This window comes from Solanum dulcamara, chromosome 9, assembly GCF_947179165.1.
Source record: "Solanum dulcamara chromosome 9, daSolDulc1.2, whole genome shotgun sequence".
NCBI classification, from domain to species: domain Eukaryota; kingdom Viridiplantae; phylum Streptophyta; class Magnoliopsida; order Solanales; family Solanaceae; genus Solanum; species Solanum dulcamara.
The window spans coordinates 553,166-574,322 of record NC_077245.1 but is presented as its reverse complement, the minus strand read 5'-3'; the positions used below and the strand labels follow the sequence as shown (position 1 = coordinate 574,322).

The window sequence follows — 21,157 nt, the reverse complement described above, 5'->3', positions numbered from 1 at the left end:
TCAAAGTCAACCCTCGGATGAAGAATGTAATGGCTTCGAGTCCTTTATATCATAAGTTTTTAAATTTATTTATTGAATTTTTAATAAATTATTTATTATATAGTAAGTGAATATTTTAATATAAATATAAAATTAAAATTATTAAATTTTGTTGAACCTCAATTATAGCTCAGCCACAATATTTTTTTTTGCTTTTCCACTCGATGTTCGGAGCCTACAGGGATGGACCCATATACACTTTTTTGAGTGCTCGAGCACCCTTAAATCGAGATCTTTAATTAAAGATGAAGCAGTCTCACCGCCCTCATATCTGTAGGGATATTTTCTTTCATCCACACATTACTTTGAAGAAAAAAAGTGATCACGACTCCATTCCAAGTGCTAGAGTTCCTTCCAAATGAATACAAATTGCAATTATTGAATGGCGAATTTTTAGGCAAGTTGTAGAATGTTTGATTAACTGAAATAGTTGTCGCCCCAAAAGATAATCTACATTTAAAAATTTATCTTCAAATATTTATTTGATTATAAAATTTAATTTAATTTATTTTTTAATTTTTGAAAAACTTGCTTATATCAGTTTTTGAAAGAAATTTTATTTTTACTCACAAAAAAATAAAATTTATATCCAAACACAATTTCAAATTGACTTAAATTTTTAAGTTTTAAACTTTAAAATTAATGACGATAAGACACTTTATTCGTTGCTTTGGCCAAATCACAAACTCTTATTCTTTCGGTGATTGGTGTACAACCCAAATGAACGTGAAAAAAATTCCCTTTTTGTTGGCTAATTGGATTTTTCTAGCCTCTTAGAATTCTAGTTTTAAGTATGAATTTTGTTAATTTTTTCTTTTTGATTAAGAATACGAATTTGAAATAGTTGAGCTTTATTGTGAGGGAGAAGCTACATAATAAAAATAAAAAAAAACTTATTCACGTGCTTGTAAGAGTCTTCCTTCTTTCTTGTCTCCTCCTGTAAATTCTTCTTGATTGATTTCCCATGTTTCAAACTTCCCATTTTTACAAAACCAATATCTTGACTTTCTAATTTAGTTTTGAATAAAAGAATTATTTGGGGCATTTCCCTATATACTGTAACTGGATTTCTCAAAGTTCTGAACTTTACTAGTTTTACTCAACAAAGATTTCAACTTTTTGAGGTTTTTCAGTTAAAGAATTAAAAGGGTCATTCCGAACTGCTAAAGAAAAGAGTAATTTAGTAGTTTGATCAACATTGTTAGCAGGAACAAGAAGATACAAGCCAGGAAAAAAGGGATTTTGGTTGTGAGGTAAAGGGGTCTGTTCAAAATCTTGACTTTAAGTCTATTCATTCTTGATTCTTTTATCTTTTACTATGTCTGCTACTTTTTTTCGTCATGAATGTATTTCTTTGTCTCAAGGTTTTCTTAATCTGTCAGAACCATTTTTTTGCCTTTGCTTGTTGCTATGAGTCTATGGGCTTGGCAAACCGGTAAAGTTGCTGTCACTGAGCATGTGTTCCTGTGTGGCTCCCCCTTTTTTGTTACTATGAGTCCATCACTTATGATATCTATTTTTGTACTTGTGTTATGGCTACCTCCACGAGCTAGAAAAAAGTCTGTGTACACTCTGACCTCCCATACGTTCATTGGGTATGTTGTTGAGTTATGGCTAGAAGAATGTTGCTCCTTCTCTGCTTTATTTTGCTTCTTTCTCACGCTTAATTCATTTGGGAAAGTTTTTACCAAAAGGAAAAGAATTCATTCGGGAAAGTTGGGTGTCCACAATAATGCTTCCTCTCTATTGAGTACTTATGTCGGGCTTTAATTTTAGCATAGAATCTGATTCCTTTTTTCAGTTAAGCCAACTGTTTCTCTTTCCCTTTTTTCATGTTATTCATATGCACAAGATCTTGCTTCATTTTGTAAGTGCTTGTATGTTTGATCAATATTTAGTCTTAGTATATAAAGTTGATGTGGGGATTTTGTAGTTTGTACAACTCTCATGGCATTTACTCGATAACATGTTGAAGTATGGGAGTTATAAATATTTAGATGTCAATTTTCTGAAGTTCTTTTTTTTATGATAACCATGGTGCCCGGGCCAGCTTTCACACACCTCAAATTCCATGGGATACCCTCCACGTCCCACCAGGCAACAAGTACCAGATAACTCTATCCACCAAGGCTAGGACAAGAACAAATGGGAAGAAATCAACTTGTGATTTTCTAAAGTTTTGATGTGATATGATCTTTCTCAATGAACCTGAAGGATATTTTAGATGTCAATTTTCTAGAGGTTTGATGTGATGTGCTGTTTTCCTATGAACCTAACAGTTTAAGAATTATATCTTGTAGAAGGAAGTGGTAGGATGAGTGCTATTAAGCACGCAAAGATCCTGTTGTGCCATTCATCTAGGATGAATGTGGTTTGGATTATTGTCTCTTGTCTAGTATGCTTTGGAGTGTGTTCAGACGGGTTGAGTGGAAATGGCACTTCAAGGCCTGCTGTTGTGAATGTTGGAGCTATTTTTACATTTGACTCTACAATTGGAAGAGCTGCCAAGATTGCAATCCAGGAGGCTGTCAAAGATGTTAATTCCAACTCTAGTGTCCTCCAAGGAACCAAACTTCTTGTGCAGTTGCAAAATTCCAATTGCAGTGGATTCCTTGGCATGGTCGGAGGTACTTTATTCTCTGTTCGTTTCCTTTAATATCTGTTACACTGCCTTAGATGCTGGCTATTTTAGAATCAGGAAATAACAAGAGGAAAGATAGTTAGCTCCTCCTTTGAGGAAACCAGTGTTGCTTGGAAGCCATGGCTAATGTCAACACTCCATGTTGTTCATTATTCTCAGTTGATATAGATAGCTGATGGTTTGTGCTATTAGAATCATCTGCATTCATTCAAAATTTTGATTCACATAGCCTCGTAAAGTTCTCCAATCCTCTCATTTAAGGGTACATTTGAATCTCAAATAGACTAACACTTTTTTTATTTGCAGCCTTGAAATTTATGGAGACTGATGTTGTTGCAGTAATAGGCCCACAATCTTCTGTAGTTGCCCATACCATATCCCATGTTGCTAATGAACTCCAAGTTCCTTTCTTATCATTTGCTGCTACTGATCCCACACTCTCCTCTCTTCAGTTTCCTTATTTTCTTAGGACAACTCAAAGTGATCTACACCAGATGACTGCAATAGCTGAGGTCATTGAATTTTATGCTTGGAAGGAGGTGGTAGCGATTTTTATTGATGATGACTATGGGAGAAATGGTGTCTCTGCATTAGATGATGCGCTTGCAACAAAGCGCTGTCGCATCTCATATAAAGCAGGTATTTCCCCTGGAACTACTGTTACGCGAGGTGATGTTATGGATGTTATGGTAAAGGTTGCCCTGATGGAATCTAGAGTCATTGTTCTACATGCATATCCCACCTTAGGATTCATGGTACTTTCAGTGGCACACTATCTTGGAATGATGGGTGATGGTTATGTATGGATATCCACAGATTGGCTCACCACTGTGTTAGATTCCTCTCCTCCCCTGCCACAAGATACTATGGATACCATGCAAGGAGTTGTGGTTTTGCGACAACACACTCCAGACTCTGAAAATAAAAGGGCATTTTCATCAAGATGGAACAAGTTGACAGGTGGCTTGTTAGGGCTAAATTCATATGCTCTTCATGCATATGACACGGTTTGGCTAGTTGCGCATGCCATAGATTCTTTCTTTAATCAGGGAGGGAGCATTTCGTTTTCTAATGATACTAAGTTGCAATCAGTTGAAGGAAGTAATCTTCACCTTGAAACAATGAGTATTTTTGATGGTGGGCCACTTCTGCTGAAGAACTTATTGGAGAGTAATTTTGTTGGTTTGACGGGGCCATTCAAGTTTAGCCCAGAAAAATCTCTTATTCGTCCAGCATATGATATCATAAATGTAATTGGAACAGGTTTTCGGCGTGTTGGTTACTGGTCTAACTATTCTGGTTTGTCTATTTTGCCTCCCGAGACCTTTTACTCGAGGCCACCTAATCGTTCAAGTTCAAACCAAAAACTTTATAGTGTTGTGTGGCCTGGAAACTCTGTTCAAAAACCTCGTGGATGGGTTTTTCCAAACAATGGTAAGCAACTGAGAATAGGGGTTCCCATCCGAGTTAGTTACCGGGAATTTGTGTCTCAAATTCCAGGCACTAACAATTTTAAAGGTTTTTGCATTGATGTATTCGTTGCTGCTGTAAACTTATTGCCATATGCTGTTCCACATCAATTTGTCCCCTATGGAAACGGGCATGAAAATCCAAGCTACACCGATATGGTGAGGCTAATCACAACCGGGGTAAGTTTGTGCTGACAGCGAGAATGTTATATCCATAATTGCCTAACATTAGACGATTTTAACTATATTTTAAATGAACTGTTTTTGTGTGCTCCCAGAAATTTGATGGTGTTGTTGGCGATATTGCAATAGTTACGAATCGGACTAGAGTTGTCGATTTCACACAGCCATATGCTGCATCCGGACTTGTTGTTTTAGCCCCATTCAAAAAGTTGAATTCCGGTGCTTGGGCCTTCCTAAGACCCTTTTCTGCTCAAATGTGGGGAGTTATCACTATTTTCTTTCTCTTTGTTGGGATGGTAGTGTGGATTTTGGAGCACCGAATTAATGATGAATTTCGTGGGCCTCCCAAACAGCAGCTCATAACCATTCTATGGTGAGATCAAAGGTTCTTTCTCTTTCCTTTTTCCGGTTAAATCAACCTTGTGGTGGCGGAGGGTGTAGCGTTGACCCTCCCTGTATATTAATAACCAAAATGTGGATACATAAAGGAGGAGGACATAATTCCTTACCTCCAGAAGTCCCATGTGGAAAGTGGAAATGCGACTTCAAAAAAGTAAGTTTTTCATAATGTATTTATGTGCATACATGAAATGTTCTAAGAAAACCAAAGGATGATTTCCCCATCTTACATCGATTATCTTTACAAAATAACAAAAATCATTGCAAAGTGACAACATTCTCATATTAAGTTACCAAATGGTGAGACCAAAGTCCATCGACAAAAGAAGCATCATAATCTCAATATTTGCATGTTATATACTGTGCATTGTGGTAACTACTAATTAAAAGGTTGTGAGCAGCAGGCTCAACCAATAAGGTGGTGTGGAATGTGTTTTTTTATGCCAGTAAGAGCCTAGGATTTGCCTAAAAACACACTAATGTTAGTGACATAGGTCCATACATGCGTGAATACATGCCATACACTATCCTGTAGGCGTGCTTGTGATGAACTTGACATAGTTTCCTGCTACAGTGCTAGTTCTTTTTATCTTCTCCTCTTAATTGTACAAGAAAAATTAGATTGTGGGATCATAAATATTAGTTCTTGATGATAAAGTTCGTATTATGTCAAAACTTGCATGTGTCATTGTATCTTTCTATTTGTACTTTAATATTATATGAGTTCAGAAAACAGCGATGATAGCTATGGTTCTCTGTTCTCCTAATCAGTTATGAATGCAGTTGATGCGCATAGAATAGTTCTTTGTTTGAAAGTTCCTAGATTTCTGGAATTCATAATTTTCCTATAGTGGTGTATCTCCAGCAATTTGTTTTTTGAGAAAATGGAAACATATAAAGCCGGAAGTTCTTTTAGCGTTCATATGGTTTACGGCTTCAATTTTATGTGAGCACTGAGCATGGTCCATTTCATTGTTCAATTGAACATGATTTGAAATGATTTGCACCCATCACCTGAAGAAGTGCACACTGTTATAGAAGGATTGTTGCTTCTTAATAAGAGCAACTTTGCTATTATAGAAGACTATTTGTCTGACAATTGTTTGTTCTTCTTGCAGGTTCAGCATTTCAACTCTCTTTTTTGCCCACAGTAAGTGAACTATAGTTCAGTATAATTATTTTGTGGTGTATTCTACGTTTACTCTCTTAACTTTTGTGATCTTTCCTCTGTAGGAGAGAATACTGTAAGTACGCTTGGTCGCATGGTGCTGATCATATGGCTCTTTGTCGTTTTGATAATAAATTCAAGTTACACTGCAAGTTTGACCTCCATCCTCACTGTGCAACAACTATATTCTCCTATCAAAGGAATTGAAAGCTTGAAAGAAACTGATGAACCAATTGGGTTCCAAGTTGGTTCATTTGCAGAACGGTATTTGGAGGAAATTGGTATACCAAAATCCAGACTTGTTCCCCTTGGAACACCGGAAGAATATGCTACAGCACTTCAACGTGGTCCTGCAAAAGGGGGTGTAGCTGCCGTGGTGGATGAAAGACCATATGTAGAACTTTTCCTGTCAAACCAGTGCAAATTCAGGATTATAGGTCAAGAATTCACCAAAAGTGGGTGGGGTTTTGTAAGTTTCTCTATTCCTACAGTTTTTTCATTTTTCTTCATTCTGTGTGCCTCCTGCCCTTTCTTTTTTCCTTTTTTAATCCTAATTCTGTAAGTACACCTTGGTTTAAATTGTATGAAAGAGGATCTTTAGCTTCCTTGAGTTTTCTGGTTCGAAAAAAAATTGGAAGAAGTCTTATATATTAAGAGTTGCATTTCATTTGTGTGCGAGAACAAACGCATGTAAAAGAAGACTTGCCGAATCTCATAGAAAGTCCTGTAGGATTCATAACACACTCGAGCATGCTAGTTTATTCCATGTGTGATATTTGTAAATCAACATTATCTAAAAATGTCTTTGAGATGAATGTGATTGGTTTCCATTTCAATTTTCAGGTTCAGTCACTCCTTAAAAAAGTTCTATCTTGTTGACTAAAAACTAGATGTCCTGACATGTTTGTAGCAGATCACTAAGCACACTCTACTTAAAACTGTTTTTTGAGTATTTGTGTGAAAATCTTTGATATCGGGGTTCTGCATTTCTATTAAGCTTATAGATTATTTATGACACGGCATCCAGAAATCATGTTTTGCTCTGTCATTTTGTGCTTGTTATTTTGATTCAGGCATTTCCTCGGGACTCTCCCTTGGCTGTCGACTTGTCAACTGCAATTTTAACGCTATCTGAGAATGGAGATCTCCAGCGGATACATGACAAATGGTTAGCAAGAAGTGCGTGCAGTTTAGACAATGCTGAGCTTGAATCAGATCGCCTTCACTTGAGCAGCTTTTCAGGCCTCTTTCTTATATGTGGGATTGCATGCTTTACTGCTCTCCTAATATATACCATCCAGATTTTGCGTAAATTTTGCCAGACTTCCAATACTGAAGTTGATTCGGATGGTCAGAATACTACTTCACATTCTAAACGTCTTCAAACTTTATTGTCAATTATTGATGAGAAATCAGATAAATCAAATAGAGGCAGCAAGCGAAGGAAAATCGACAGATCAGTTTCTGATGACAACATAGAAAATGACTTGGAAAGGGATTCCAGGGGGAGAGAATCACAGGTTCCTTCTCAAAATGAAGTTCATTAGTTCAATTATGCCAGCTTACATTTCTTATAGGGTCCTTACCAAGTGTTCAATTTTGACAACATAGAATCGTTTTACACATCAGATATAAGATTCAGCTGTCAACTGTATATTAGCACAATCTTTACATAATCAATATCATATCTTGTTTCTGGGAAGAGTGATGGAACTAAAGTTTGCTTCAACTCTGATTCTCTTTGGTTTCATGTGGATATGGTGGTGATTTTGTCGTCGTGTTTTAATTTGTAGTTTCTGCATTTTAAGCTTGATGAGATAAGGGAAAATTCATTGCTGAATTGTAGCCTTTAGACAGTTTATCCATTGATAAGAGGCTGACCATTGCACCTCAGTTTTTGGAAGTAGCCTCTTTATAAGGTTGCAATCAACTGCAAATGGAAGGAAGATGAGTGCTATTAGCAGTTGTAGCTGAAGTCTTGTCTCTATTGAAGATATTATCAAGTAAATAAAAGTGTGCATTTTCTAATATTCAAGAATAAATGAGATAACCAAGCCAATGATGCTTAAATGGTATTTTCGGATGATCAGTTATACTGGGACTGAGACATAGCCTGGATACACAATTCAACATGACATAAGAGCAGAAGCGGATGTAGCCTATTGACACCGAGTTCATCAGAACCCAATACTTTCTACACATAGCATAAATTTGTATGTAAAAAATCACAAAAATTACTGAGAAATAGTAGATATAAACCCATTACCTTAAAGATATAATGGGTTCATTGCTAATAACCATATACGTTGAATCTATAAAATTTAAATTTTAGATCCGCCTTTGCATAAGAGCATGCAATTATCATGGGTTCAAATCTTATCGCCATCCTTCATAAATTAAAAAAAATAAAATCACATATTTGGCTCATTAAGAAAATATCAGGCTTGCATGTGAAGGAGTGCGTAAACAATAGTTCTCTCCAATAATTTTAGCTTCTAAATAAAATGATTACACAATTTAACAAAATCATAATCTTGCTTTAGTCCTCCCTAGTCATCATTAGTTCCACCAACTCACTTGCCAGAGGAGGGAAAAAGTCAACAAAAGAGATGCATTTAGCCCTTTTATCATTATAGCTTCCACTGAACTCACTTGTGGGAGGACAAAGGAACAGCAAAAAATGGTGCACTTGCAAATATACAAATATTGATAAGCTTATTCTTGTTACACTTTCTGATAAGAGATTTAGGTGCTGCACAAAAAGGTTCTATTACAATAATGAATTCATTATCTTGGTGCATTTTCAGAGACCCTCCACTTTAATTTAGTTCAGTAGGGCTTTTCTAAGATGTATGAAGAATAATTTGGGTTGATCACTTTGCTATTGTTTGTTGGGAAATAACTCAGGGAAACAAAAGCCTTTAATTCAAGAACATCATTGCTACTTTGTACAACATTAAGTCATACAAATTTGTAGCATGTGAATATCCAACTGATTGACCTCATATACATTTCCAAAAAGGTATTTCTCTGGTGCATTCAACTATAAGCATCACAATGCAGAAAGTCTGCGCTACTAGAAACGTGCTCTCTGAATAGAGGCAATGAGCTATAGAAGAAAAAGGGAAATAGAAAGAACATGATCAGCTGTAGTTGAAAAGGTCAGCATTTACAACAACTGTTTTGTCAATCATTCATGATTATAGATATACAAATTACAATATGTACAAAGGTTTAAAATGTTGCTAGTATTGAGCTAAATTTGATTGCCTTTGAAGTATTTTTTAAAGATATCTTCATCTAAACAATATGTATGGAATACTTTGTAGACCTCAATTAAAAGTCTAGGAAACCTGGTGGAGAAATAACTCTCAAATCCTTCAGGAACCTGTCCAAGAATTCCCTGTATTTCCTTTGAAAGCTCTCTGTAATGGTTTAACTTATTTCTGATAACACGCAACAAATCGCGGACACTATCATATTTGTAACGCCTGTAGCGACCAATGTCATTGATAAATGCACTGTCCATTTTATCATTCCACAGACCACCCAATGCCACGGTCTTAACACTTTCCAGTGCTCCCAAAAGTTCAGATCCATCCTCCCTATCCTCTAATTCTACTCTATCACTGGCGTCCCGGAGGAATGAGAGCCGTATCTCGGAATTCCAAAAGAAAGGATGATGCAATATCTCCACTGCCTTTGGCCTATGGGGTAACAGAAAGGCATACACCGCCATCAGTGGAAGTACAAAAATAACATCAATGACACAGAACTTACAAAGTTATAATATCAGGGAACTACTACTATACCAAGAATTTGGAAACCATGATGCCATTACCTTAGCTCTGGATATGGATGTAGGAGTGCACTGATGAGATCTGCTGCCTCTGGAATATTCTCTATAAGGAATAAATCTTTTTGATTGTTAACTATATTTACATCACGTTCAAAACTATCTCCGTATGGATGTTTTCCCCCGGTTATGCAGAAAAAGAGTACACAACCTAAACTGAATAAATCCACAGCACGTGTCTGCCGTTCATGACGAAGTTGCTCAGGTGCTTGCCAACCTGAACTCCCAGAGCCTACAGATATTGTAGGACAGCAATAACACGGGATGAGTGACATCCATGCATGTACAATAGATGCAAATAGATATGCAGAAGAAGGTTTTTTCAAAGATATCCCTATTTGCAGATGAAATGCCTCCACCGCATGGCTTCACTAATCACTATAGAAATATATAGATTATCAATTCCAAATTGAAAGGAATAGAAGCTTTTCAAAAAAATTGGGACAAAAAGATAGTGAATGGAACTTATATTCTTCCTCATCCTTCACTCAGGGAAAATAAGGTAGCATTGGGGCTGGGTAATGAACTAGGAAATGTCAATTGTTACAAGAGAAAAAAATGCAACTTCTGGAACTAAGGCTTACCAGTGGAATTTTTGGTTAACGAAGACATGTCCCCTGCAAGGTGCTTGCTGATGCCCATATCTGAAAGCTTTGCACTTATAGATCTCTCTTTTACTATAAGAATATTCTGAGGCTTCAAGTCACGGTGTACAATTCCCAGTTCATGCAAATGAGCAAGGCCAAGAACCATATCTCTGCCATTAGCAATCATGAAAGGGCTCAATTGTTAAATCTGAATGCCTCTCAAATACGTCTGAAAAAGCTGTAACTAAATAGTGGTGAAAGGAAAAAACAGGTAAAAGATATAAAGCATCTAATATGCAAGCACCGAGAGGGCAACATCCTAAAATGTGAAGGAAACATTAGTATGTATTTGCTCAAAAGGGTAAACAAATTAATAAGATGTGGTTCAATAAATGATCCAGAGGCTAATTGCCTTTATTTTTTGTGAGATCAAAATAATATAGTACTCTCAGACAAAGATGAGCGAAATACTTCAAAGGCTTCATGGGAATCCCACTCTAAAACGGAACAGAAGCTGAATGCTACAGAAATTCTGATAACAGCCTATTAGATGCTTTAGCAGTATAGATGCGAGAATTCTCAGCTTATATGTTCCAAAGGCTGTGATTCATTTGCCTGCGAGCCGTCATTGAATTGTCCGCAAGTTACATGTAGTAACAAATCCTCCATCTTCAATTCTCAAGGTATGACAAGGATCATTGTGATACAGCTCCTCTGACATCATTCACTATAAATAATTACTTTTTTAGAACTCATTTCTAGTGTAATTCGATTAATAAAAGCATGAGTTACCTCTAAGAGTTCACTAAGCAAAAAAATTTAAATTAAACAATTGTCAACATAATTTATTTATTTATTTTGTGTGGGGTGGGGTGGGGTGGGGGGTGGGGGGTTGTTAAACATATATCACTATATTATTCTTGAAATAATTCTGTACATATATACAAGAACTATTTCAACGTAAACCTTACTGGTCTATTCTAGTTCAAATCTGGACCTTTACATAATTTTTTTATTTCTCAAGTAAAAGCTATAGAGTAACCAGCTACAATATATGCTAACTATTTCTGTATCCAACTCTGTTAATATAAAAAATTCAAGCTAACATGAACATTTCCTATGTCACACTGTTCGATCAATTTTTCTTCAAGAAAAACTTGACGAGAACAGTCTGTAAAATATGAATAAGAGATGGATAAACATTCAAGAAGTCCAGTTAGACATGCCCCCAGAGCCAGACAATCCAAGAGAAGCTGTTTCTCAGGCATGGTTAGTTCAAACGAAAATTGTACAGATTACCCAGCTTACGAGAGTGGTGACTATCAGTTTAGAGTCATGTTGCTGAGAAAGCCACAGATCATGCACTTGGTATTGACCGATCCATGGAAAAAAGCACTTGATATTGAAGTGAGTCACCACACACATGAAAGAATTCAGATTAATAAAAGTAAATCAGAAACCGATCATGACAATAAAACTACCTCATCAATTTTAACAAGTGAGCTGAAGGATATCCACTGGGCTTCCATAACAGGAAGTCATCCTTGTCTCCACATTTCCACTGAACTTTTACAGTGCAGTCACTTAAACAACCGGCATCCTGGTCATTTCCAGAAAATTGCTTTTGGTAGGAGCTGGAGACTGATGATATAAACTCATATAAGCTACAAGTGCAACGCTCAAGAGCCAGGTAAACAAAATCCTGATCATACTCCACTCCATACCAACGAACAATATTTGGGTGTTGGTCAGAGGCAATAAGATTTTGAATTTCTTTCAAAGCCACTTCGTGATGAGTCTGGATGAGGCGTTTAACAGCTACAGGACGACCATCATAGATTCCCTCGAGTACGATAGTGCCATTGCTCCCCTTAGCTATTTCAGTGTTAGAAACCAATAACTTACCAATCTTCCGATGATATACAAGACTATCATACTTGCATAAATTCAGCTCCAAAACCTTCCCACTCTTTCCAATGTCAGCAACGACACCACTTACTTCAGTGTCATCATTATGACTATTATTCTTATTCTTCTCATTACGGGTACTGCTCTTACTGAAACCTGACTTTCGAGATTTCTTCTTTTTTGAGGTTACAGCTTGCAATTTGGGATCTGTAGCCTGCTTGTGCGACTTCCACCTTTTCCACAGCACAGTATAAGTAAAAGAGAAAGCTGCAATGAGCAGCATGAATGTATTTAGTACAACAGAATTCCAGCTATAGGAGTGTACTAAAGCATCAGAGTTCGTGACTTTATTTATATGACCATTATCTCCACTAGGCAGACGCATGAGCCCAAATTCTTTAGTCATAGATGGAGGAGAATGGATTATAGCAGATCTTTTGTTTGGAGGTAATTCCACCAACTCAGTAACTGGTTTTAATGCAGGATTGATATAAGTAGAAAGCGCCACATCTCCAGAAAGAGCATTCTGTGGCCTACCAGATGCAAAAAGTGATTCTAATGATCTAAGATTCCGGACTCGGTGAACAGCTGGCTTTGTAGGACAAACTCCACATTCAGAATTCAATTGATCCTCTTGGTCAGAAGGATAACCAAGAAAACTCTCAATTCGTTTACATTGCTGTGAAGCCTCAAAATCAGCAAACATTAAGTACCATAAAACCTTTCCAGTCTTCGAAGAAGTATATTTCAGAGCATAATCGGTTCTCATAATGTAGAGTGGATTAACAGCTTCTGAGTCTGTATCTTGCGCTTCTGCCCATCCTTCAACATCCTCCCTTGGTACAATTGGATTTTGTCCAACATCTGTATCACCTTCTAAAGGAAACACATCCGATCTAAATGACTGGATTAGTTTCCCGGTGTTAGCATCAACAATGAATACAGTGGTCTTCTTTGATCCTAACATGATTCCACCAGCTGAGACATATGGAGTTTGTTTTAGAAATTCTTCCACACTGAATGGCAGCTCCTAAGATAATAAAAAAGAATAGCAGATTAAGGAATGTAGTATTTTAGGGTTTAAAATACCTATAACACTTTGTTATGTCAATCCATTTCATGCGAGCACACAGCACTCTGGAAGTAATATTATCAAGTTCACAAGAAACACTCTCGTCATGATATTTACACTAATAGATGGACAAAGGAAAAAACCCTCTGGTGAAAAGATTCAACAGCATCGCCCATAAGGGAATAAAAGCTCTTCAGAAATGCATTCCCTCAACACAAAACTCCATAAAGTTTCTGAATGAGCATGGTAGAGGACAAGTCAGTTGGCGTACCACTTTTTCAAAGCCATTCCCATGCATGTATAATTTCCAATCTTCTCCACAATCTATATAGAAGTTATCATCCTCAATGGTAGCATTATTACTATCACCTTGATAATCAGAGAGAGCCTGATATGAAGAATAAATGGATGCCCCTGACCTAAATGCCCAGATATCTTCTCCTGATTTTAGATCCAGTAGGTGTACTGTGCCATCTGGAGCAGCTACAATTGCTGTGTCACTCTTACTGATTTTCAAAACAAGACGACAACAAATTGCACTTACATTAGCTTAGGGGCACTCGAGCAGAGAATCTATATTAAAGCAAGTAAAAGATGTTAAGAAAAACTAAGGAAATGAAATAAAGGTGAACAAGTCCTCAACCCTACGCATATTATCTTATCAAAGAAAATTTACAATAATGATTCTAAAGTTTCTAAAACGAGAAACAAAAACCACAATTCTGTATTGACTGGCCTTGAAAACTAAGAATTTCACTACCATGCCAGTGTTCCACAATTTTTTTTGTGTATTAATATGCCATCATCATCTACATCATCTATTCTAATAAAAAAATAGAAACAGCAAAACAGCTTTGTTCAACACAAATGTGAAGCCTGTCACATTTTATTTCTTGTTTAATTTTCCCATTGTATCGAGTACGTGGTTATTTCCCTATCCCACTCCCAACTCTCTGTCCCACTGGATTATAATTTCCATAAGCTCTTAGCTCCGCTTCTATACTGTGTTTTATCTCCAATTTAAAGACAATGTTGGGAACTTTTCTTTAGCATAATGGACATATCTTTGGTGTTAACAGAGAAAATTAGTAGCTTGTTGGAAGTGTGGCAATCACAGGAGGTTAAAAAGAGCTTAAAGCCAATATGGAGAATTATTCCCAATTGCATAATGTGGACCATATGGATGGAAAGAAACAAGGCATGCTTTGACGGAAAGAAGTTACAGATCTCTAGAGTAAAATATAAATGCATTAAAAATCTGTACTTTTGTTGTTATAGCAGTAATTCAGACATGATGGATAAGGATTTGGACTTGTTGTATTTTCTAGGAGATAATGTGTAGTAGTGGATTAAAGAGTTTGTTGCTAAGTCGTGTCCCTTTTTCTGTACCATATTGGCACTCTTTTAATAAAATCCTTACCAAAAAAAACAATTAAATGTGTAACCCATCCAACCTCCGACTTCAATTAGTTGGGTGTATAATAGGTCAATTGAAATGATAAGATGTGCTTAGAATCAATCAGCCCAATCAATTGGGTCAACATGGCTTAAGTGCATTATAAACAATTTACTGGCATATCTGATGGAAAAAAATCCATTAGAGTTAGGCAAGGACCACCACTCAATACATTTTCCACCCAACCCACACAGACAGAAATTAAATATGGTGGATTGCTTCATGACTCATACTGTTACTCAATATCCTGACTCATAATCTAACCTGGTGTGCCCTTTTGACACTCGTCTCCGTAACCTGTAATTTTTTTTCCAATTTATATCAAATGTGGATTGCTTTAGTAAAAAAAATAAGTTATGCAGACTCACGAGTGTATGACCTCCTAACTAGTAACAATGGGTTGGGAAATGTATTTGTTACGCAAAGAACAAAAAACCAGTAGAGTTCCAAAAGCGGGGTCTGGAGAAATGTATTTGTTTTGAATCATCCAAACGTTTTGACCACACCTCTCTCAAGATGAATATTTAGTGGCAATTTCACAAGGTCTAATTCTTTGCTTCATGTTAAACATGGAATAATCAGGTATCAATCAAAAACAATCTCAAAACCCCGTGCTTTAAGATACTAACAACAACAACAACAACAACCCAGTGAAATCCCACAACATGGGGTCTGGGGAGGGTAGAATGTACGCAGACCTTACTCCTACCAAGGTAGGACGGCTGTTTCCTGGAGACCCTCGGCTCAGTAAAAGCATAAATGCATAAAAAATGTTAGATAAGAATAGAAAATTAAAAGCTTTATGAGAAAAACAACAAACAAATAACGAATAGATGACAAATAAATACAAATAAATAAAGACTAATAACAAATAAGATACTATGACTTGAAAACCAATTACTAGTCGCTGTAAAGCAAAATCAATCAACAGCATACTTAGTAAGATAATTCATAGAAAACACCTACAAGCATTATCTTTTTTTGGAGGATGGTGGTGTCCGTGGCCTACCTCCTACCCACCAACACAACAACTGGATAATTCTGCCCACCAAGACTTAGGCCGACGGGAAGAACTCACTTGCCTCAGCTGGGATTTAAGCCTGATCTCATGGTTTCCTCCCGCTTATTGATCACTAGTTCACACTCTTGGGTTCCATCACGCATAAACACTCTTATCAGCCAAAATATCAGTATATAAATCAATCAGCTACGCCTCAACTAGTTAGGTGTGGGCTATTTGGATCCACTATATCCTTTCCTTTCTACTCAAACCATTTTTAAAAAAATTTTGATAACTGTGGTGTCCAGACAGCATGCAGGCACCTCGACATTCCATGGGCATCCACCAAAGCTAGGACACATTTCTTCAAAGAAGTCATCTTGACTACTTTTAACTTCTAACTGCAGCCCTCCTCCTTTATATAAACTTGGGAATATGGAAATTTGTGATTGATAGTAAAACATGGATTCACTTGTCTCATTAAAATTTAAACAGTTCACAAAACGAAAATGATCACAACTTAAATAATCATGGGAAAAAGGAGAGGACTTACGGTTTGAGAGGCAATAGAGAACTTGAAGCAGGAACTTCTGAGCTAGGTGTGGCCTCAACTTCCGGATCGGATCCTTCAGAATTTGTTGGAGCTCCATATACAACAGCTATAAACACGATTGCTAAAAAGAATATGATAAGGAAGAAACTTCTCATTTCCAAGATTTAGGAATCAGAAATTGAGAAGAATTTCCATGAAATGCCTTCTCAATCGCAACAAATTATCAAAACAAGATGGTGATTTTGAAGGCAGTAAGAATTTTTCGAGGTAAAAATTACATCTTTTGATCTTCTTTCTAGGGTTTTCGTTCCTATTTTGTAGATAATTTGAAGCAAAAATTGGATCTTTTTCTTGTTCGTTTCTAGGGTTTTCTGGTGCAGTGGAAAAGCATAAATTAGATCTTCAGTTTGCAGAAATCGAGGTCGGATCCCGTAACCGTTAGTTTCGGTGTTACTAATACTATGATGTCTGGTCAACTGAATAATCAGCTATCCGTCTAATTTTACAAATAAGGTCTATAGCCTTATTTTTGCAAAATTGAAATATTATTTTCAATACTCTCCGTTAAAAAAAGAAGTTATTCCGGCTGCAATTTATACTTTACCGTTCTTTTTTACTTATAATAGTTTTATTTTGAGAGTCAAATAATATAGATTTTGATTAATATTTTAAGTAATGTATTTTTTCATCATATTGATATAAAAAATTGTAATTTATAGTATTTTGTATAGTTTTTTAATATCTAAATTTTTATGTTAAAATATTGAATTAATATAATCTAATTTAATTTTCAAAATTAATAAAATTGAACCTTAAAAAGCGTAACGCGACAATTAAAAAGTAAGTGAGGGTAATAAACTTAGTACAAGTGAAGTAATTGTGATAGTGCATACAACTTAATTTTATGTGAAATAGTCAACCTTGATACAATTAACTCAATGTCAAATTTTGTTGCTTGTCTCATTTAATGTATTGCACTTAGCAATTCATTCTCAATGGCATTAATTTGGTTGAAGAAAAAGTCACTTAACAAGTACCAAATCACACTTTTTGATAATATGGATGCCTAAGAAAGATGTCAACGTGCAAAGCTTTAGAAATTGTAGGTGGCAAACTGTAAATACATTTGAAGTGCTGCTTGTACAAAAAAAAATTTCTTTCATTATCTTTTGGGGAAAAAAGGGTAATTTTATATTTGTGTCTTCAATTAGTAAAAGTTACCTATCACAAAGTGAATTGTCCATGTCTCTTTCATTTCACACAATGTCAACGAACTTGTCATCAACTAGCTTGAATTGTTCATTTTGAAGAAACATAGAAACTAAGATCAAAAGCTGAAAGAATTGAGGAGGAGGAAAAAAATGTCTCGTCAAATTATATCACATTTATTCTCAGTCTCGATTGAATTAATATAGAAAGAATTCATACCGCTGTGATATTATTTTCTTAAGCTAATGGGACTTCCCACTCAATTTTACACATTAAATATATAGAAAATAAAACTATTGTTCTTCTAAAATCATCCATCTTAAAAGAGGAATTAACATAACAAAAAAATGTCTATTCATAGACTTTGCATTCCTCATCAGAAGGATTTGTCTCACAGAACTCATCCAATGGGTCTCCACTTCCTGGTGCTGCAACACCTGGCCATTTGTTTGCTACTAGATGAGCCAAGTCCACCACTCTTTGGCTGCAATTCACACAAAAAAAACTATATGATCACCATGAAAGTTTTGCAAGATTTTGGTTAATTTCACGTATGGTTACTGAACATTACCTGTATCCCCACTCGTTGTCATACCAAGCCACGACCTTGACCATATCGTCTCCCATGACCATGGTCAAGGCGGAGTCGATGGTGGATGAAACGTCTGAGCATCGGAAGTCAACTGAAACAAGAGGGGCATCACACACATCTAATATGCCTTTCAATGGACCATCAGCAGCTTTTCTGAAAGCTGCATTCACATCCTCAGCTGTAATTCCTTTCTTCTCGACGTTGACAACGAGGTCAACGACTGAGACATTAGGTGTTGGAACTCGGAGAGCAATGCCATTCAGCTTTCCCTTAAGCTGAGGTAGCACTAAAGACACAGCCTTGGCTGCACCAGTGCTGGTTGGGACAATGTTCAATGCTGCTGCTCTCGCTCTCCTTAAATCACGGTGTGAAGCATCGAGAAGCCTCTGCATACAACAGAATCAACAGTTTTAGCACGGAGTTACAAATTTCTACCATCACCATATTGACATGAAAGCACCATAGACCGAAGGTGTTTCGTTGGTTTATTACCTGATCTCCGGTGTAAGAGTGAGTTGTTGTCATTGTACCCTTCACAATTCCTGCAATGTAAATGGAAATAGTTAACACAACAACATTTGTGCCCATGTCCTGCTATTGTAATACAATATGCTGCTTACCAAGTGCTTCATCCATGACTTTCACAAATGGAGCCAAGCAGTTAGTGGTGCAAGAGGCATTGCTGCAATTTCAAATCAATGAACGTTTAAAATTTGAACAATGTGAACCTTTCAAAGCTTATATTCTTGTGGATGTACAATTATTTAAAATGATGCACACATAATTGACGGAAACACTGACCTTATGATGTTGGCAACCTCGTGAGAGTAGTCTTGCTCGTTCACTCCAACAACATAGGTAGGAATGTCAGCACCTTTTGCTGGTGCAGTGATGATAACTTTCTTGGCACCAGCTTGGATGTGCTTCCCAGCACCTGGACCATCAACGAACACACCGGTTCCCTGTGATTCAAATAATATAATCAGCTTGGAACCATTTCCCAGAAATCATCAAGTTGTAAATGTTTGAACCTCAAAGATTAGAGTATATTTCAACAAAGGGCTGAAACTTCTTTATTTTAATCCTCATTGTTTCAATCTTATCGCGCAAATCATGTAATCATGGTTGTGCATACAATTTCTAAAAATAGCAATGAGTATCAGTATTTGAACCTAAACAGGATAAAATTACTTCTTCAATGAACATGGATATCAGTTATCACACCATTAACAATGCATGACCAACTCATCTAAAAACTTAAACCGTTTAGAGAGAACACACTTTTATTTTCTTAATTATGTATTCAACAGACCGGAGTGAAGAAATTTACCTCAATAACAATGTCAATGCCAAGTTCAGCCCAAGGAAGCTTGAGGGGATCCCTGCTGGAAACAACCCTGATGTGCTTTCCATCAACACTAATGGTTTCATTATCCACTATCTTAACATCAGCTTTGAATGTTCCCAGCATTGAATCATACTTTAGCAAGTGAGATGCCTGCAGCATCCATATTGCAGCAAAACTAGCAACTGTTAGTATTTAATTGAATCAATTGTTGCAACAACGAAAATATAGAATTTGGACTCACATTCTTGACACCACCACTGTCGTTGACAACCACAACATCGAGTGGTGAATCTTTGCGACCATGCCAGCACCGGAGGAAATTCCTACCAATTCGTCCAAAACCATTGATAGCAACCTTCAATTTAGCAACAGTTTCTCCCTTGACAGGAGCTGATCCTGTTGTCTAGTTTGCCATGACACAAAAACAGATCAGTTCCACAAGCCTACTACCCTATAAAGAGTTTTAACTTCATACAGTCACAGTATTACTGTTAAGATTTTGACAAGGAACTGATTATATAGATCATAGCTTAACTAAATGACAGTAGAGTATTGCTAAAAATCTGCTAAACAGATTTTACTGCTTGCTGAAAATAAGGAACTGAACTAAAAAATAGCTATCAGACTTCTAAACAAACGAGGAAAGAAAGAAACAGCTAAAAAAAAAACAGCAACAACTTATTCTGCTGTGCACCTCCTCAGCTTTTTCAGTCCTACGTTATCTATTCTACCTTGAATTTAGGTCTTGTAGACACCTGTGCACTGCAGCTAAACATTTGAAATTAACCTGCAGTTCTAGAGACAAACTGCAACAATTACACTATAACTAGGATCACTTAAAAGAGAACTACAATTGATCGTCCACATCATTGTGATTAGGAACCTGCTACGCCATGTTAAAATATACTAAAAAAAATCCTCCTGCAGATAAGCTATAGCTTGTCTTCTCTTAGTATTCTTTACTTCCTCTGTTTTAATTTGTTTGTCTGGTTTTGACTTAACACAGAGTTTAAGAGAGTAAAGATGTATTCTTTTTGGAACGGAATAAAAAGGGAAGTGTGACAAACAAATTGAAATGGAGGGAGTATAAGAAAAACTGAAAGTATGGATATTAAAAGAGTTACCTTTGGAGTGAGTTGAGCAGAGACAACATCAAAGAAAGAAGACTCTCTGTTGGAAAATGTCACACATCCACTTGATCTAAGACCAGAAAATTCAGCTACTTCAAACTTCTGCACAAACAAAGCATGAGAATTCAGAAAGAACATAATTTTCTAACATATTATAGCTATGTTGCTCCGACTCATAAAAAATGTCGACTAGTGTGTGCGATCTTTCAAAAGTAGTGCATTTTTGGAGGATCTGACACGGGTAAAACAGTATTTTTGGAAAGTCCAAACAACCTAACATTTTAGTACTATCAAACATATATTGGAAAGGAAAGAAAAGGAACCTTGGATAAACATTGTGTGGGGAATGAGTGGGAGTTCTTATTGGAAGGAAGTCTTGTGCTTGTAGGAATTCTTGAAGAAGCCAAAGCTGCATGAGAAGCCATGGCTGCAACTGAATGATCTTGAGGAAAGCTACTTCCTTTTTTGGTATGTATGGTTTGAAATATGGTTTGTTCCCACCATATTATTAATAATTTTTTATTTAATGGAAACAGTTAAAATAAAG

At 36.4% G+C, this 21,157-nt stretch overlaps 3 protein-coding genes across 7 annotated transcripts; 1 reads left to right on the top strand and 2 right to left on the bottom strand.

Moving 5' to 3' along the window:
- The first annotated feature begins 898 nt into the window (after positions 1 to 898).
- Positions 899 to 7,628, top strand: LOC129902196 (glutamate receptor 3.3). Of its 4 annotated transcripts, none has more exons than XM_055977284.1 (7): positions 899 to 1,292; positions 2,340 to 2,666; positions 2,987 to 4,329; positions 4,428 to 4,705; positions 5,850 to 5,881; positions 5,965 to 6,368; positions 6,973 to 7,628. In XM_055977284.1, exons 2-7 carry the CDS (start codon positions 2,354 to 2,356, stop codon positions 7,444 to 7,446), a joined length of 2,844 nt encoding a protein of 947 aa, XP_055833259.1. In that variant the 5' UTR covers positions 899 to 1,292; positions 2,340 to 2,353; the 3' UTR covers positions 7,447 to 7,628. The 4 variants fall into 4 exon arrangements, with proteins under 4 accessions (XP_055833259.1, XP_055833256.1, XP_055833260.1 ...); XM_055977281.1 differs by having other exon boundaries at positions 2,090 to 2,666; XM_055977285.1 differs by having other exon boundaries at positions 899 to 1,300.
- Positions 7,629 to 9,028: 1,400 nt separating this feature from the next.
- On the bottom strand, positions 9,029 to 16,861 carry LOC129902283 (serine/threonine-protein kinase/endoribonuclease IRE1b-like). Of its 2 annotated transcripts, XM_055977451.1 has the most exons (6): positions 16,332 to 16,861; positions 13,594 to 13,828; positions 11,824 to 13,280; positions 10,340 to 10,512; positions 9,741 to 9,987; positions 9,029 to 9,606 (listed from the first exon to the last, which is right to left on the bottom strand). In XM_055977451.1, exons 1-6 carry the CDS (start codon positions 16,484 to 16,486, stop codon positions 9,156 to 9,158), a joined length of 2,718 nt encoding a protein of 905 aa, XP_055833426.1. In that variant the 5' UTR covers positions 16,487 to 16,861; the 3' UTR covers positions 9,029 to 9,155. The 2 variants fall into 2 exon arrangements, with proteins under 2 accessions (XP_055833426.1, XP_055833427.1); XM_055977452.1 differs by lacking the exons at positions 13,594 to 13,828; positions 16,332 to 16,861 and adding an exon at positions 13,340 to 13,587 and having other exon boundaries at positions 11,824 to 13,228.
- An 834-nt stretch (positions 16,862 to 17,695) lies between these two features.
- Positions 17,696 to 21,126, bottom strand: LOC129904335 (glyceraldehyde-3-phosphate dehydrogenase B, chloroplastic). The gene is made up of 9 exons (XM_055979895.1): positions 20,934 to 21,126; positions 20,605 to 20,712; positions 19,722 to 19,883; positions 19,463 to 19,630; positions 18,934 to 19,094; positions 18,753 to 18,814; positions 18,625 to 18,674; positions 18,112 to 18,518; positions 17,696 to 18,024 (listed from the first exon to the last, which is right to left on the bottom strand). Exons 1-9 carry the CDS (start codon positions 21,033 to 21,035, stop codon positions 17,892 to 17,894), a joined length of 1,353 nt encoding a protein of 450 aa, XP_055835870.1. The 5' UTR covers positions 21,036 to 21,126; the 3' UTR covers positions 17,696 to 17,891.
- Positions 21,127 to 21,157: the final 31 nt, after the last annotated feature.

Bases quoted from the DNA above. Each gene is read 5' to 3' on its own strand.
- LOC129902196 (XM_055977284.1), top strand. From the start codon at position 2,354: ATGAGTGCTATTAAGCACGCAAAGATCCTGTTGTGCCATTCATCTAGG. The intron at 2,667-2,986 runs GTACTTTATTCT...TTTTATTTGCAG, and splicing joins ATTCCTTGGCATGGTCGGAG to CCTTGAAATTTATGGAGACT. The intron at 4,706-5,849 runs GTGAGATCAAAG...TTCTTCTTGCAG, and splicing joins CAGCTCATAACCATTCTATG to GTTCAGCATTTCAACTCTCT.
- LOC129902283 (XM_055977451.1), bottom strand. From the start codon at position 16,486: ATGAGAAGTTTCTTCCTTATCATATTCTTTTTAGCAATCGTGTTTATA. The intron at 9,988-10,339 runs GTAAGCCTTAGT...CAATATCTGTAG, and splicing joins GTTAACCAAAAATTCCACTG to GCTCTGGGAGTTCAGGTTGG. The intron at 9,607-9,740 runs GTAATGGCATCA...GTTACCCCATAG, and splicing joins CATCCATATCCAGAGCTAAG to GCCAAAGGCAGTGGAGATAT.
- LOC129904335 (XM_055979895.1), bottom strand. From the start codon at position 21,035: ATGGCTTCTCATGCAGCTTTGGCTTCTTCAAGAATTCCTACAAGCACA. The intron at 20,713-20,933 runs GTTCCTTTTCTT...TTGTTTGTGCAG, and splicing joins CCACACAATGTTTATCCAAG to AAGTTTGAAGTAGCTGAATT. The intron at 18,519-18,624 runs GTAATAAACCAA...TGTTGTATGCAG, and splicing joins ACTCTTACACCGGAGATCAG to AGGCTTCTCGATGCTTCACA.